The sequence below is a fragment of the Rhea pennata genome, chromosome 6, assembly GCF_028389875.1.
Source record: "Rhea pennata isolate bPtePen1 chromosome 6, bPtePen1.pri, whole genome shotgun sequence".
Lineage (NCBI taxonomy): Eukaryota > Metazoa > Chordata > Aves > Rheiformes > Rheidae > Rhea > Rhea pennata.
This window is the reverse complement of record NC_084668.1, coordinates 16048708-16065002: the sequence shown is the minus strand read 5'-3', so window position 1 is coordinate 16065002 and position 16295 is coordinate 16048708. Positions and strand designations below refer to the sequence as shown.

Genomic DNA, 16295 nt, shown 5'->3' with positions numbered 1-16295 from the left:
AGAGCTAACTTCTCCACTCTAAGTTTAGATGATGATTTTTGTGTGTGTCTCATAAGATAAAAAGCAGGAGAAGACATCTGCAAGTAAAAACAGAACAGAAATTCCAAACCATGATCAGAATCTGAAAGGAGACAGTCGAGGGTGTACATGATCTGATTGCTGTGGATCCTTATTTAAGGTACCTCGATTGTGAAGAATTATTACCCTATTTGCCACTCTGATTTCCTCTCTGGAAACCCAGAGTAAACATCCATAGCTTTGGAGCTGTCTGTTCGGGTTTTTGAGGGAGGGGGCAAGCTGTACTTGGAGCTGGCTAGTAGCCTTAGCCACACCTTTGCACAGCTAATGACACATTTATGGGTGTATATCCGTAAACCATCTGGAAATAGCATGTGATCTTAGCTGACTGCTGAGATTTCAGTTTCTGTGCATCTATGTTATTCTTTAAAAGGCTTATCCTGTTGGTGAAACCCCCCAGAGAGAGAATCTCCTCCCTCCTTCCCCTCCCACAGCAGCCAAGCCCAGCAGAACAGAGCTGGCAGTGCAATTCTCAGCCCTGCCTTAGAGTCAGCGCTGTCAGCCAAGTCTGTCCTGTTGGGTCCCAAGCAAGCCAGAGCACTCTGAGTGGGAAAGCAGGTCGTGAGAAAGCAGGTCCTGAGAAAGCAGCCAGTGATGGCTGAGCAAGAGGTGTCCTGAACCTTTGGGCTTTTGAATGGTGGTTGGGTGAGAATGGCCTTCAGACACTATCACTTTGAAGCCTTTTTTCAGATGAAAAACCTAAAAAGGAATGGTTTGTTTTGTCTTCTGCTATGTTGTTGGGTCTGTAGAAGCATGACTTTCTTCTGACGCTGTCTTTGCCAATAACTGATTTGGCAGCTGGTCATATAACACAGATAGAAATAGCTGCTTTTTAGCCTTATCCCTTGGGGTTAGACACTCTATATCTTCTGCTCTATGCATGAAGGATTTGCACCTGTGTTCTCTGGGCAACATGATGAAAAATGGACTCTGAAAGTTGGCAGAGCTTAGTCCCCCATGAACTTCACGAGCATATTGGCCACATGTTTCAGGAGAGCTCACCTGTGACTTTGGACAGCACTCAGTTACTTAGGCGGAGATTTGATGGCAAATACTGTCTGGAGAGGCCATCTGCACAAGCCAGAGAAACCTATTTCAGAATAACTGTAGCACTTAAAAGTGGTTTCAGCCATAAATTGTAGGAAAGAAATCTGTTTTGGGCTCCATTCCCATCTTAAAATGAAGGGGCAAGTGTATCCCCAGGGCAGAGGAGCTTGATCTCCTCTGTTGTGTCAGCAGTCTATGTGTCAGCGTATCTACCTGAGCTTGCTTCTGAATTTCTTGTTGTGAACTATTGAATACGTGGGAAAAGATTGACTGGAGAGGGTTTCCTTTCTTTTTTTCCTCTGCTTCTATTTGTCTCCTTCCCTTCAAGCTTGCAGAGCTGCACTTACATAAGCAGTGCTAGGAATGTTTTAAACTGTCACTTGATATCTGTCAAGTGAGCTGCATCTTTTTGTCCAGAAGACCTGGGGATTTTCAGTTCTATGTGCTTTGCAACCCTTCTGCCCTTTGCTAAGCCAGACACATGGTCCAGATTCATTCTTGTTAGTATGGTTATGTACTGCAGCAGTTCCTAAAGGCAAAACCCCGGAGTGTAGATTCCACTGCATCAAGTGACTCTGGAACAAGGAAGACCTCTTGCCTTGAGGTTGCATGCAGTGAGCTGTGATGCCCAGCAGACGGGGCAGGCAGCTGCACTGCTGCTGTAATCATGAGTCCTGGCTCCCTGGATTTGGGATTTTCTGGGATGGTAGTATACAGGTGTTCCTTCTGATTAAAGAGATTTTTTTTTCTGAGCCACATCATAATCCACCTCTTTATTGCTCTCTGCAATATTCTGTGGCACTATTTTAAATTACTACCTCTGTTTCCTAGCCCAGTTTTTAATACTGATCTATGGTGCATAGCAGAAGTAAAAGCAGGACTGAAGATCTTTTAACAGACCCCTTACTGAGTTACAGTGTTGAAGTTTCCTCAGTGTGCCTCTTCCTCTCCTTTAGGAGTGACAGCTCATGTCCACTTGTCTGTAATATATTCAACATCTGTTGCCACCCTTCCAGCCAGGAGCTGGGCAGAGAGCCTACCTGTCCAAGCCTGGTAACTGAGCTCTGAGACTGCTGTCAAAAATAAAAGCTGCTGAGCTCAAATCAGATCTAGTTATCTGAGAACTGGGAGCTATGTGAAGGGCAAAAGTGACTTGAGTTGTTAAGTAGCGGTGCTTTGCCTTGGTTGGGAGATCTTGATGTGAAGATTTGGGAGGGGAGGTAAAACATGAAAAACTACTGTCCTTGAATTTCTGTGGCTTGTCCCTTGCTTCCCTGGGGATACTGAGAGATCCCATCATTAATGAGAAGCATTTTGAAAGGGTGTTCCAAGTTTGAAGATACAGCAAACCTAATGCTGCTGCTCTAGCATGTGAAGAACTCTGCTGGATTTACAGCTACAAATGCTCAGCAAACTGCTGTCTGGCGTAAGTGAGAGTGCTTCAGCACAGCACTCTTTCTGCCTGTGTAGATGGTGGTGATGTCAGATGAGGGACCCTCCAAAATCAGAGCTGTGGTAGATGAGGTATGCTCTTTCTCACCGTGACCCGGAGTGTCAGATGTATCTTCTGCCACACAAGAAAATGATGAGGACTCTGTACAGTACTGTGGATTCATGATCAGATGGAAGAGAGGGGCAGCTGAACTTGTCATGCCTGTCACCTACTACAGGAGCACAGAAGTGACTGGTGGCATGGGGATAGCATCACCTTTCATACTGCCAGTAAATTCATGCCTGATGTAAACAGGACAGTGAAGTGTGAAAGAGCACTGTTCTCTGCAAATGTAGCGTCAGGTGCTATATAATTTTTATGTACCTGATAATTATATGTCCCCTGTCTTTAGATTGTGGTTTGGGGAGAGGGATGCGAAGAGTTCTGGATCTGATCTTCGGAGCAAAGGAGATGTTTGCAGCCAAGTAGCCCTGGCTTAATCTTTCCATGGTGCATTTCCACTGAAGATTTCAAAGTTTAGCATCCATCTTGCTGATAGCTAGTGAGAGCAGAGCAAACACTATCTGATGTGGATGTGCTCACAGTAGATGTTTTACAGAAGAGAAGACTTGTGCTTAGCAACCTGTTAAACTGGAGAAAATCTGGGGGCTGACCCTATGACCTATGAATTTTTCAAATGTCTTTCAGTGGTTGGCTACCAAGGGAGCATTATTGTAGAGTCTCTTATAAAATAAGCCTTCCAAGTTATCAGTTTTAACACTTTCTGCAAGGATATTTTAGATCTTTCTTTTCCCAGGACAGATAATTAAAAATACTGGCCATCCTACTGTTTGGGGAGCAATTCTATCTGTAACTTTGTTCCACTTAATGTTACATAAAATAATTTTTTTAAAAAGAGTAACGTGCTTGTAATGTAGTTCTTAAATGTATCTGAGGGATATTGTGGAGGTCTGAGATTTATTTTTTGCTTTAAAACTGAAATGGATCTATTTAAAAGTACTGTGAACAACTTTTTTTTCCTTAAAGCACTCTCAGACACAGAAGTGAGGGAGTGCGTATAGAACTTGCCTCTTTCCCCAAAGAGTTTATGTATGGGCTTTTTGCCAAAGCAGATGCCGCGCAAAATTGGCTGAGCCTCTGGGTTTTACTTCCACTTGAATGTCGTCTTTATCTCCTTCTTTAATGAGACTGTATGAGGCTGGAATTAGTGCATATTAACTGCACTGTGCTTCCTGTGCCTTTTGGTTTCAGAACTCTGATTCTATGCCTTGGAGAAAGGATGGTTCTCGGCTTACCACAAAATGGCAATGTGAATCCATCAGCCTTGCTGAGATATAGATGTCGTGGCCTAGTTTCACGAGAACTAGAGCACGGAGCCTTAGGAATGAAGTGGATGACTACGAACTGTTTTTAAAGCATCTCTGTACTGGCTGCGTATCTGTACAATGCTCATGAAACTGTCTGGATGTCAGCAATGCTGTGAGTCCTGTGTAAGAGCTGGAATAAATCGTTTATTGTTTCTGGTCCCTGATGATACCCTTTGAGAGCTTGGAGAAGGTACCAAAAAAGAAGTCTAAATCAGTAAATGGCCTTTCCTCCTCAAACCAAAAAAACCAAACCAAAACAAAAAACCTAGATTCCCTACAGACTACTCTCTTGTCATTTTGATCATATTCTCTGTAATAAAGGCAAATTTTGGAATCTTCTGTGCATTCATTCATATTTTCACTGATGAGATGCTTCTCATGTAGAATACAGAACTGTTCACAAAGTAGCTGTTGGAAGGTGCAGAAGTGTTACAGGGAGTGTTTGGTGGAGGCGGAACAGGTAGCTGATAGTTTTAACCTTGGCTCCCTTCCTATTTAAGTGGTGTTTGCCAAACAGTGTTGAGTGTGTGAGGTACCTACATAGTCAAAGATGGGGGAATAAAAGGAGACTCTCTCAGTAGTTTGAGAGAGATTGCTTCTGTAACTGTAAGCGTAAAGTTCAGAGAAAGGAGAGATGGAAAATGTTATTCTTGGAGTGCTACAGACGATAGATTAAAGAAGTGAAGTGCTTAATGCCTAGGAGAGAAGAGGACGGACCATGGAAATCAGTGAGCAGACAACCACTTTGGAACTACCCTACTTCTTGACCAAAAACCCAGTTCCCTAGTGGGTACTAGATAAAATGCAATTTGCATCCATATATTGTTTTATATTTATTAGATGCGCCAGCTGACAGTGGAATCTCAGTGCTTAGACCTCTAGGCAATTGTACTTCCAAGCTTCCTATAAAAAAAAAAATAGATGCAAAGAGAGGAAAGCACCTTATTACTCTCCTAGACTGGAGATTTTAGCCTTCTCAGTGGGTTTTTGACTTATATCTTGAAAAAAGTGATTGCTTATTTTTAGATTATATGGATTTATGAATTTCTTTTGGAGGATTGCCTTTCTGAAACCTGTAGACTGACTGAGTAAAATAAGTAAAACCACTTTGACTGTTAAGTCAACATTATTCTGTATAACATTTCAGAATATTATAGCTGTAACTTTCATAGCAGTTCGCGTAACCTTTCATGGGTTAATCAGAGCATTAATAAATGCTGACAAGCCTTTTTCAATGTAGCAGGTATACTCTGGGAGATTACTAACTTCATGTGATAGTATGTGTGTGAGTGAGTTACAGTGGGTCTCTGATTAGTTTCTCCTCCGGAATCTTTTTGTGAGCAGCCACCTGCAGTGGTTCAGATTAGGTAGGGCCCTAATGTCTTGATAAAATACGCAAAAATATCATGTGTGCATATATATGCATATTTTAAAAACATGAGCAACATAGGCATTTTCACAATGACTGACTCTTGTAGCATAAAATTTTTACTTTAAGGTAGGGGTGGAGAGTATCTTCATCCAGGACCTTAGCTCCCACCCTTGATATTTGGAGCAGTTAATGCTTTACCACCTGAACAATGTGACTTGAGCCTGCAAAAAGGTGCTGCCTCTCCTGTAGGTGACTTGTATGTGAAAGGCTTTCTTTTTGGTAGTGGAGGAGAAACTTCCAACCTGGTAAGTATCCAAAACCCCAAGGTTTCTGGAACTACTGTTCTGGTTTTGCAGGGAGCATAGCAGCAATCAGAGTGAGGCTAGCAAAAACATTCTCCCCACCCTCTAAAGTCCCCATACTTAACCTCTTTGAATATGGAGGCTTTACCTTTTAGAGGATAACACTTTGCTCATGAGATAGTGGAGCAGCAATGAGTTAAACAGGACATGTGTTTTCTTTCATGCTTGATCCCTAAACAGATAGAAGCTGTCTAAACAGGTAGAAGCTTGTGCCAGCCAGGTATGAAGCTCTTGGCCTTTCTACTCTCTTTAGTTTATTTGTTGACAATACACTATAGTTAGAGACGGTGCTAGCAGATGTTGGTAACCCAGGCTTCCCAGAGTGATATTAAGGCAGGGAAATGTCAAAGCCCCATTTAGAAAAGTGATTTGGTCACAGAGTAGAAATTGAAAGCAAAGCATTGAGCACTTCCCTCGAACAGTTGAGTACTGTAAGTAGGAATGGGAGGAACCTGCAGCAGGAAAATCCAAAACAAAGGGATCCTGTTTGTGCTGGTCTGCAGAAATGTCATGCTGAGATGAGGAATGGACTCAGCAGATGTTACTGCAGTTGCTGAGGGAGTAATAGAGATGGAGGAAGAGGTAATCTTGTTGATGAAAATCATTCTGGCCCTTGTCCTAGCACAGAAAACTGACTAGGGGTTCTGATCCTGTGTACTCAGTTCCAAGGGGGCTCTGTAGGCTGGAGATAAAGCTCTGCCTGCTGGTGTGGGAATATTGGCTCACAAAGCAAAGAAGAATTACTGTCCAGTAATTCTTCTGGCATAGCATGTAAACTAACCTCCAAGCGCAGATACGGTCTGAGGTCTGCTAGGCTCACAGAGTGACTGTTGAGGGGAAGAGAGTCTCTGGACCTTGTGCACATTTGGTAATTTTGCTACTCCTATGTTGTGCCACAGCATCATCCTTTATCATTAGGCTGTGGGGTGGGCTTGGGAGATGAAATGATGTGAGGAGCTAAAGTGCCCAGATCTTCCTCCCTCCTCTTATTTGCTGTTCCATACTTGGGCTGAACATGTCTGAGGGTAGGCCTGATTCTCTGATCTTAGGATGCTGAGAAGTGATATGAACAGCCCTTTCTATGAGTGATGTGAATCCCTTGGTCAACAGCCTGTAGCTTGAGAAAGTCCTCAGAGCGATCTAAGCACTGGAGGAAGCACCTTAAGAGTGAGAGATTTAAAGAATTTGCTTGAATTAGTTGTCTTTGTAATGAAGATCATAAAGTAATTTTAAGTACCTTCACAAATTTTTGAAAGTATGAAAGACTTTTTATGATGCTGTTACCGCAAGAAAGCGAAATGATATTCTCCCTGTAGTATTACTGATTTGCGTGTTTCTGACCTTGGTTTTGAGTATTTTGAGATATTTTAGTGTAGCAACTAACTCAGTCTTCTCATCCAGCTGCCTTCTCCCATAGGAAGAAACTGAGCACAGTAACTTTGATTTGCTTGAGGTCTTGGGTGATGCACATGGTGTGGTTAGGATCCTCAGAGGATTATGACTATATGCTTGTGCCTTGCAGTTGCTGAAATAAGTCTCTGAGTTTAAACAAAGGATGGCAAATGCTATACAGAAAAAATCTGCTGTAGCCAAATAATCTGCTTGTTTTTCTTGAAAGTAAAAGGGCAGTCTTTAGCAGTGTGTATGAAGGAAGATACTCGAAGCAGGACTAGAGTTAGACTAGCATGGTGCAACGTTGCAAAAGTAGGACAGGTCCTTTGGAGACCCCCTTCTGGGGTTATTACTCAGTTTTGACTTAGCCTTGAGGACTGGCTGACCATCACTCCAAGTTACCAGACTTTGAAAAAATCCTGTACCTGCTTTGCTTATTTCCACATCTTTCTTGTATTCCAACTGGCGTGCAGAGATCAGAAACAGGTATATTCTTAAGAGATTAGTTTTATCCTGGTGAAGCTTTTTGCCTTGAAGTCCTTCTGAGGCTGTTACAGAGAAGAAGGTTTCTCCAGAGAATGATTCAGAACAGCAAAGTGGGTCTCCTGCTTTTTCCTACTGACTATAAAGCGAGTGAGGAGGTTAAGCCTTGTCAAGTCACGCAATATGACCATCCTTAGTCTTTTTAAACTTGAGAAGCATGTCCTGAAGATGCAGTTCATGGTGAAACTGCTCTTTCATAGCTGTCAGAGATGGTCATTTAGAATGAGTTTTCAGGGCAATGCACTGTTACTCTGATAGATAATTTGCAGTATAGTGTCATATAAGAAAGGTAGCAGTGACATGTGTTTCTTAGGTAAGCTGTAATTGCCGTTATTACTTAGACATGCTTAGATATATGTTGAACCACTTTGATGGTGATGTGGAGGAAGGAATAGGGATTTTTGAGGGAGGTTTTCTGTTCAGGGGCCAGGAGATTGAGCTTCTGTTGCTGTCGCTTTCAGGATTTGGGAGTACCAGCTTTGGAAAGGCATTACAAAATCCATCCCCTGTGAAGAGTACAATCCTGCTTTTATCACTCCTGAAATGCTTGTATAAATTCTGTCTTAAGTCATTCAGTAGTGAAGGATCTCAATGCAATCTATTCTAATGCTTTAAATTCTTCACTGTTACCATGTCTGTAGTTTTGTGGTGTTAAAATCTTGGAACATCCAATATGGCCACAGACATTTTTTTAGATGTTGGGTTTCTTTTCTTAGATTTGATTTTAGAGTATGGCCAAGTAAGTGAACTCTCACAGACTTTTCTCAGAGAAATACCTTTGAAAATCAGAAACAAGGTACCTTGGGCTGAGCACTGAAAAGATAACAAAGTGGTCATCTCATTTCTTAGTACCTCTGTTTCCCATTTGCCAGCTTGGATGCCAGGGATAAATCTGTTTACCATGATGTGCAGAAGAAACACTTCTCTTCATAGCTAGATTGATATGACACTTGGGCATAGATTCTCCAGGTCACACAGGAAGTCTCTGACAAAGCCCCAATTTCCCAACTCTTGGCCTGATGCCTGAGGCAATGTCCTGTCTTTGCAGGCTTCATTGTGTGTGTGTTGTGTTTTTATAGATAAGTGAACAAGAAGTCCTCTGTCTGCCCTAAGTGTGTAGCTGCCCTTTCCCCATCTCTCAGTCATCATAGGTCTTGCTGACTGCTCAGCCCCAGGAATAATTTCTCAATTTAAAATGCAGTGTCAAGACATTTGGAGTTTCTTCCTCTCCGTTCCCATCTGCCTTTGTCCACGTCTTTCAAAGAAAGACTTAATTGTGCCATACTTAGATGAGGAAAACCAGGCTGTCTTCCAGGCCGCCTAGAGGCAGGAAAAAGGTCAGCAGAACATGCCTTATTCCTGGGGAGAGTCAAAGGGGAAGCAAGTCTGCCACTTTCATTCTTGTTTCTCTTCCTTAGTCTGCTCCATGAGCACAAATCTACTTCATCGAGCAAGTCGCATTTCATCTGGGTAGAAAAGAAACCAGGCTTAAATAGCTTATGAAATTTCCTTTGTTTTTCTTTCTTTTTAGTAGTATTGCTTTGTGCTTTCCAGCTGACTTGGTACTGTTCTCTCCCTCTTCCTAGTGTAATGTTCTCCATGGAAGTGTAAGTTGCAGTATGAGATCAAAGATTTGTTTGTTCTGTTCAGCTTGCTAGTTGACCCACTGGCATATGCCACTCTGGCAATTCAAGATTAGTCACAGTATTTACTGCCTGTTTGCCCAGTTGGTAATTGGAGGCTTGAGAGAGCTGGAGATACTACACTGGGGATGGCAGATACTGCAGGAGTCGGAGGCATTTGTGAAGGGAGGAGAGGGGAGAGGATGGAGGGATTTAGGAGCATAGGGCCTATATCCATGGGGTGTGACCACAGCTCTTCTAATGCAGCGTAGAGTAAGCTGTGGACCATCAGGGCACATCCTTTCTTGGCTGTAGGCTCAACAAATCCCACTTCCTCAAGACTGGTCCACCCTAAATTCAGGTGGTTTTGGATCCAAACTTAGCTCTATTTGAGATCTGAACGTCAGATTGACTTCCTGCTCATCGTCAGCATTTTCTAAACTGACCTATGGCCTGGATGAACCTTATGCTGTGAAAACTAAAGTTTCATTAGTTACTGGTTCATGTAGCATGCCTCTGTGGGGCATGCTCAGAATATTTGGGTTTTCAGGGCTCTTACTGTGGGGCTGCATTAAGCAGTTGGAGTATGTTATCCTGTTAGAAAGCAGTAAATATGAATCCCTTAAAGTTGCTTTTTAGAACAGAGCAGAACTGAATTTTAATTTGTCTGATACTGCTACTTGGCACTGGGTGTTACTACATTGTCAGAGAGGTTGGTGATCACAGAACTAATATCCTGTCCATGAGCATCAGGTATGCAAAACAGAGCACGGGAAACTGCACTGTACTGAGAAGTGCAGGGATTTGCCTCTTGGGAATGCTTCCTGCTACCAGGAAAAAAGAGGTTAAACTGCAGACAGATGAGATCACTCCTTTTGAATCCTCCTACAAAATCATGTTTTTCAGATAACACGTAGTCATCCTGTGAATTGTACCCTGTTGATTCTGGGGATTACCTGTAGCTTGGATTTCCTTGGGCAAACTTCCATGTTGCTGAGAAAACCTGTAGTTTTCAAAAGCTATTGCCTTTACTTCTAGCAGAATGCCAGATTTCTGTTAAAGAAGAATTTCTAGATTCCTCTGTCATCTTATCTGTGGTATCTTACTTCCCTAAACATACCCATTTAAAGCTTATTGCAGATAGTCCTGCCTGCAACAACAGGTTTACAAATGCATTCCTGATGTGAAAAGTGTGGGGTTTTTTAGGCTTTTTTGGTTTGTTGTAATAACCTTTTACCTGCTAGGATTTTCAAGCACTTTTAATATTTCTGTTAAACTCTAAATCTCCTTGTTCCTTGTTGCCTCTATTTAAACAAAGGGAAAACTGAAAGGAGTTTTGGCTGTGTTTGGAGCTTCTGGAGTGCTTAGTTGCGTGCCTAGTTTGTCAGAAACACAGAGCACCTGTAAATCTAGTTGACAGGACAGACCTGGGTTCTGAGCAGCACTGGAAACCAATGTTTAAGTGCCTAAATATATGTTAGGTCCCTGAAGCCAAAAATATTGGGGTGACATCCCCATCATGTCTTTGGGTGAACCAAGACTAGAACCCACAGCAATGCTAGAGCCTTAAGCTGAAATTCATCCTGTAATATCTTGGGTTAAACTGCCTCATTGGTACGAAGTATTCCTTCCTTCCTCCTAGCTTATACCTTCGACTTTCTTGAAATGGTCACTTTCCTTTTGCAAGACTGGGACTTCTCAGGTCAAGGGCAGACCAAAGAACCTAGCCATGGCTGCTGCTTAATCCTTTAAATGCCAGATTCATGCCTTCTGCCTGGTGTGGTTTGCCTCCAGACAGCAGCTGACAGATCACACCCACACTAATCCAATCATGTCCTGAGATCTGGGAGTTGTGTTGGGGCCCTGACTCCTACCCTGATAAATCTACTCCATTAATAGAGCTAAAGTTTCCATCCGAACTTTATCTGGCTTTGCAATGAGCTGGAGGATTAAAGACTATCGCAGGGGGAAGGGAGGGAGCAGCCGTGGCTCACCCGGAATAGCCTGACCTATGACGGCACTTGCCCGGCCTGGGGAGAGAAGTTATCCTGTGAACTCGCAGGTTATTAGCAGAGTGAACGGATGTGCCTGCAGTCAACAGCACATCCAGGGCCATCAGCTCCACCCCCATATAGTTTGGGGGGTCTGGAGGGACCTGCTAGTACAACTTGCCTGTATGGGAGCAGGTTTGAGGACCAACCTTGTGGAGCTGTGACTTTAAACTACTCAAATGACTTTTTGGATTAGACCTACAGGCTCATACCGTGGGACAGATTGGTGTTTTGGAGAGAACTGTGTGCGAAGAAAACCCCTGTCAAGCTGCAGTGCAGAGCTGTGATCTCTCCACTGTGTCATGGGAAAAAATGGGGGGGATCAACATGGGCTGTATGGCTGGGACTTGCATATATGACCGGGGGGGGGGGGGGGGGGGGAGGGTTGAGGGCACAAGCTCTCTTGTAGGAGATAAAAGAAAAAAAGAGGGAAGTCAGAGCACTTCTCAGAGCACTTCTCACAGTCTCACTCTTTTTTTCTTGTTGTGTGCTTTGTTTTTCTTGCCTTTGTTCTCTGCTAGTGTTCCCTGACTCTTCTATTTTGCCTGCCCCATCACTCTGGGAAGTGTGCAAGTTTTTCTTCATCAGTTCCTTCCCACCTCGTAGAGCTCCTCAGCTGAGTGTAACTGTTCCCACAAAAGCTTTTTTTCCTAGAACTGGACAGTGAATTCCTGAGATTTTGGGAGTACCAGGTGTTTTGCAGGGCTTGTGCAGACCTCTCAGCATAGTGGAACAAGAGCTTTCTAGCTGGCTGGGTGATCCCAGACTCCGTATGTCTGTCCCCATTAGAAACTGTGGAATTGCAGATCAGCTTCTTGGCCACGTGGGAAGCAGGAGTGCAGCCTATCCCAACGAACAGTTTGTGAGCACTGATTGTAGTGTTTTATATCCAGAAGCCCTGAGTCTGTTCTAAATCTTTGACCCCTAGCAACATAATCTTTTGAACTAAATTGTCTCCTTTCCTTCCCTCCAGGCCTGAAAGCATCATGTTGTCTCCTGATTAACTGCACAGGTCTATTACCCCATAAAAAGCTACTTTTTTATCTGCAACAATTCTATTGATCTTCATATTGGAAACTTTATTTCTCCTTGGAATTTGTAACTTGTATACTTGCTAAGTATTGCTGATGGGCACTTCTGTTGGTTGTTTTCTTGTGCCTGATGACGTGTAGAAAAGCCATCCAATAAGTGGGAAGTCCTTGCTCCGTAGATCTGGTAGCCTCCTGGAGTACAGTTGAACATCTGAGCTTTGAGCAACATTCTTTCTGGAAGTGGCTCACCATACCACCTGAGAAAGATAAAGTTAAGCTGAATCCTTGTCATCTGTTGGAATGGTAGAGAAATATGTAGCCTGATCTACAGCAACGGACCTGTGACAGGCACTTTCCTTCACTGGAGCAGAGGCACCACTGACTCTTGTACAGGGCTTTGCCTGTCCAACCAATGTTGCTGTTCTGCTCTCCAACAAGCTCCTGTGTGCCAGGAGCTGAAGAGAGAGAAGCAAATATCTGTGCTGCATGCGTTCTGCTGGGTAGCCTGCCAACCAAGCACATAAGAGACTTGTAGCTGCAGTGTTTATAGTTACCACTTAAATTGTAGAGAGTTGTGCTTCTGGCTTTGGAGATTTTTCAGATCAGTCCTTGATTACAAGCAAGGCGGCGTTCATCTGTATGTGTCAGTTTTTTTTCCTCTCTTTTGCTGATCTTGAAAACCTCAAAGATCCTTGGAAGTGAAGGGAGGATGTTGAACAGAGGGAGAATGAAAATGAGTGATTCTATCCTAGATGCCCAATCCCAGCCTAATCCTAAATAATGAGACCTATGAGCCAGGTGCTAAAAGTTTGCACTGATTTATTGTGCCTAGCTCTAGGGTGAGTTCCTGCAGCCAGGAATGAGCTGGGGAATGTGTTTACTTTAATGGGGGAGAGCAGAATGCAGACTGGCCACGTAGCCAGGGCTAAAGATATTTGTACTATGTCTATGTAATAAAATGATTAGGGCAATAGATGATGACATCCTGTTGCATGGACCTTCTCAATGCCCTTCTGTGAGCTAAAACACCAAAGACTGACTGATTCTCACCCTGCAGGGGGAAAGTCCTCCTTACATTCTGAAGAGATCCACTTGTGGCAGTGGGAGTTAGCAGCAGCTGCTTTGGGTGGCTGTTGTGGCTGCCTGGTAGTCCCCAGGAGTGGCTGGTCTGGGGACAGTTACTAGTGGACACCTTCTAGACTTGAAGGTCTACACCAGCTTCTACACCTTGGTAGTATTCTGCATTAAGAGGGACTGAATGATAAAGGCCTGCTGCTGAAAACAGCTTCTGTTTTGCAGTGCTTTCTGCCCCTCTGGCAGCCAGTTGCTTCCTTTTCAAGGTTTTCACTCAACACCCTTTTAGCCCCCTCCAGCTCTCTAGAATCCCTTGCAAGTGAGGACTGAGTGGGTTCTTTTATATTTTTACTGGCCCTGGGAGACAAGGCTTTATTTTGAGCATGGTCAGCTTTTATTTTTGCTTAACAAAGATATTGTTCATCAAGCCTAACTAGCTAGAGTTTGCATCCTCGTGTCCCTGCTGCTGGAGTTGCTTGGGGCGCAGCAAATAGCTGCTGCCCTCCTCTGCAGCTGTACTTTGCCTCACTCTCTTATGGTGGACCTGCCTTCCTGCCTGGAAAATGAAGGGCTTTGTTCAAAGCCCTCAAGCTGCCCACTTAGCTATACAGAGAAATCATTAAAAGAGAGCTGTGATTAGGGAAGTAGCCTGATAAGGATTTTATGCAGGCTGCAGATAGCTGTGCTGTGCAGAGAGGCTGAGAGAGGAACAGGGCTGGCTGCTGTGACACTCTCAGATGTGACAGTTGGAGTGGGATAGACTCATGGCATAAGATCCCAAATTGTTTTCAACAGCCAGCTTGTGCAAAGCCTGAGCAGAGTAGGAAAAGGAAGAAAGAAGGTAGAACTTTCCCTGCTTCAGCCACCTTCTCTTTCTTAAGAAATCACTGAGTGAATGGCTTTCCATGTTTGAGGGTGCAGTTGAGCTGTTCCAAGACAACAAAAAAAAAAAAAAAAAAAAAAAATCTTGGACCAGAGCCTAGTGTTTAAACCAGGATGAATGTAACCACACAACAAAAAGCATTAAGGATGTGGTTTTTCTTGTTTGTCCAGGAGATAAACAGCTGGGTTGGTATCGCCCTGCTTGCAGAAAGTGTTAGACTGGTGACAGGCAAATATGGCTTGTGCTCTTCTGTAGAGCAAAATATAATAGATCTGAGTTCATCCTGACTCATCTGAGCCCTTTTTTCAAACTGTGACTTGGTGGAGAAATATTCCAGAAATTCTGAGTACAAGAGAACAAGAATAAGGGAAACTTTTTCATTCTTTCTGCTTTGTGAGCAAAAGTTGTAACTCTTTACAAGTTCATTTCTGCTTTGCAATATTTGTTTTTTGAAGCCTCTTCTCTTTTTCCTCTCTTTCTGCAGGTCCTTCAGAAGCTTGGGAAAGCAGATGAAACGAAAGATGAGCAGTTTGAACAGTGTGTGCAAAACTTCAACAAACAGCTGGTAAGATAATTGGAGATACATAATTACATACTGTTTCAGTATTTGTTCCCAGTTTTTTACTGTAATATGCAAATAAAACCCATTAAATTAAATGAGGCTGTAGTCATATAGAAGTGACCCACTACTCTTAACCCACTTATGCTCACTTATGAGAGATCACATTGATGTCTCTTTCAGTGTTTTTTTCCTGCTGAGCTGGAAGTGGAGACATAAGAGCAACACTGTGTCTCCGAAAGGTGGATGGGGCTGGGCAGAGGGGAGGGGGAGAGAACTGATTAGAAATGGAAAATAAAATGGAGCAGGGCAGATTCACTTTTCTAAACACAATGAAAGGCAAAAGAGAAATGAACAAAGCAAATGATGAACAGGAAACATATTTCCAGGGCTGATCAAGCTCTAAAACTAACTTCTATCTTTGCATGACCACAGTGTTAAGTTTAAGCTGATTCTTTTGCATGTGTGTTTCATCGCTGTATTGTGGTGCACACAAGTATTTTTTAGTGTAGCCTGCATTTATTTAATCCCCCCACCCCGCCCTTTGCTTAGACAGAGATAGGATTATATCTTGAACTGGGTATGTTCTGTACCTGGAACTTTCAGCCACTGATATGAGGGGAAAACATTACTTACTCCAGAGGATTTTCAGGGCTGGATGTGGCTACAGTGGTGCTTGATGTTAGGGGAGCTTTGCTTGTCTGTTGTTTCCTGGAAGGCAGCGCAGGCGACACCAAAACTCGGGTGGTGCTAGGAGTGGGAAAGGCAGGGGAAAAAGAAATCCTTTAGACCCTTTTGTACCCTGATATATTTTGTGCCTTCTTCTGGAGCTCTTAATGGCAGCTGCTTCTCATCTGTTACGACTCGACAGATGTGGATCTGCTGTGTCCCAAAACCAGCTGAGAAGGGATTTGCCACAGCTGAATGCAATGAATACCTGACTTTGAGATATAGCTAAACCGGCTGACTAGAGATTTCTGGAGACTTGATGCTCATTCTCTTGGCAGTAGTAGTAGCTGTTCTTTTTTTTCAGAAGGGCATGTAATGTCTCTATACCATGTCTACCAATGGTGTCCCCTTGTAATGGAGGAGTTCAGTTTGTCTTCTTTCTAGAGGCATGATTTTGCCAGGGGTATTTTTTTCATATCATTGTGCAGACTAAATGTCAGCAATCAAGAAAAGGACAGCCGTTTTAAGAACGTAAACTGAAAAAACCCTCAAATCCAAACTTCTTGTTCTGGCTGTCAGGGATTTTTTTTCCTCCAAATTTCAAAAGCCAGGAGTTCCATGGGGCATTGAGAAGTCTAGTGAAGAAGCACTTGTATAACCCCCTGCAGCTGAGTTTGTTCTTATTTTGCAGGGTAGTCTGTGAAATTAAATCTGCAAATGCTTTATCAGATTAACCAGAGCTGCTATGCAATTGCTACGTATGGTCTATTGGTTTTGCTTTGGCCCTTAGTT

The 16295-nt window shown here is 43.2% G+C and overlaps 1 protein-coding gene across 14 annotated transcripts in view; it reads left to right on the top strand.

The window, feature by feature from the left end:
* The window catches only part of BIN1 (bridging integrator 1), a 97624-nt gene that overhangs the window by 29659 nt on the left and 51670 nt on the right, over positions 1–16295 (top strand). For all 14 annotated transcript variants that reach the window (XM_062578530.1, XM_062578528.1, XM_062578533.1 and 11 more), the window contains exon 2: positions 14760–14840. In XM_062578530.1, coding sequence (XP_062434514.1) covers positions 14760–14840 — 81 coding nt within the window. The remainder of the gene's footprint in view (positions 1–14759; positions 14841–16295) is intronic.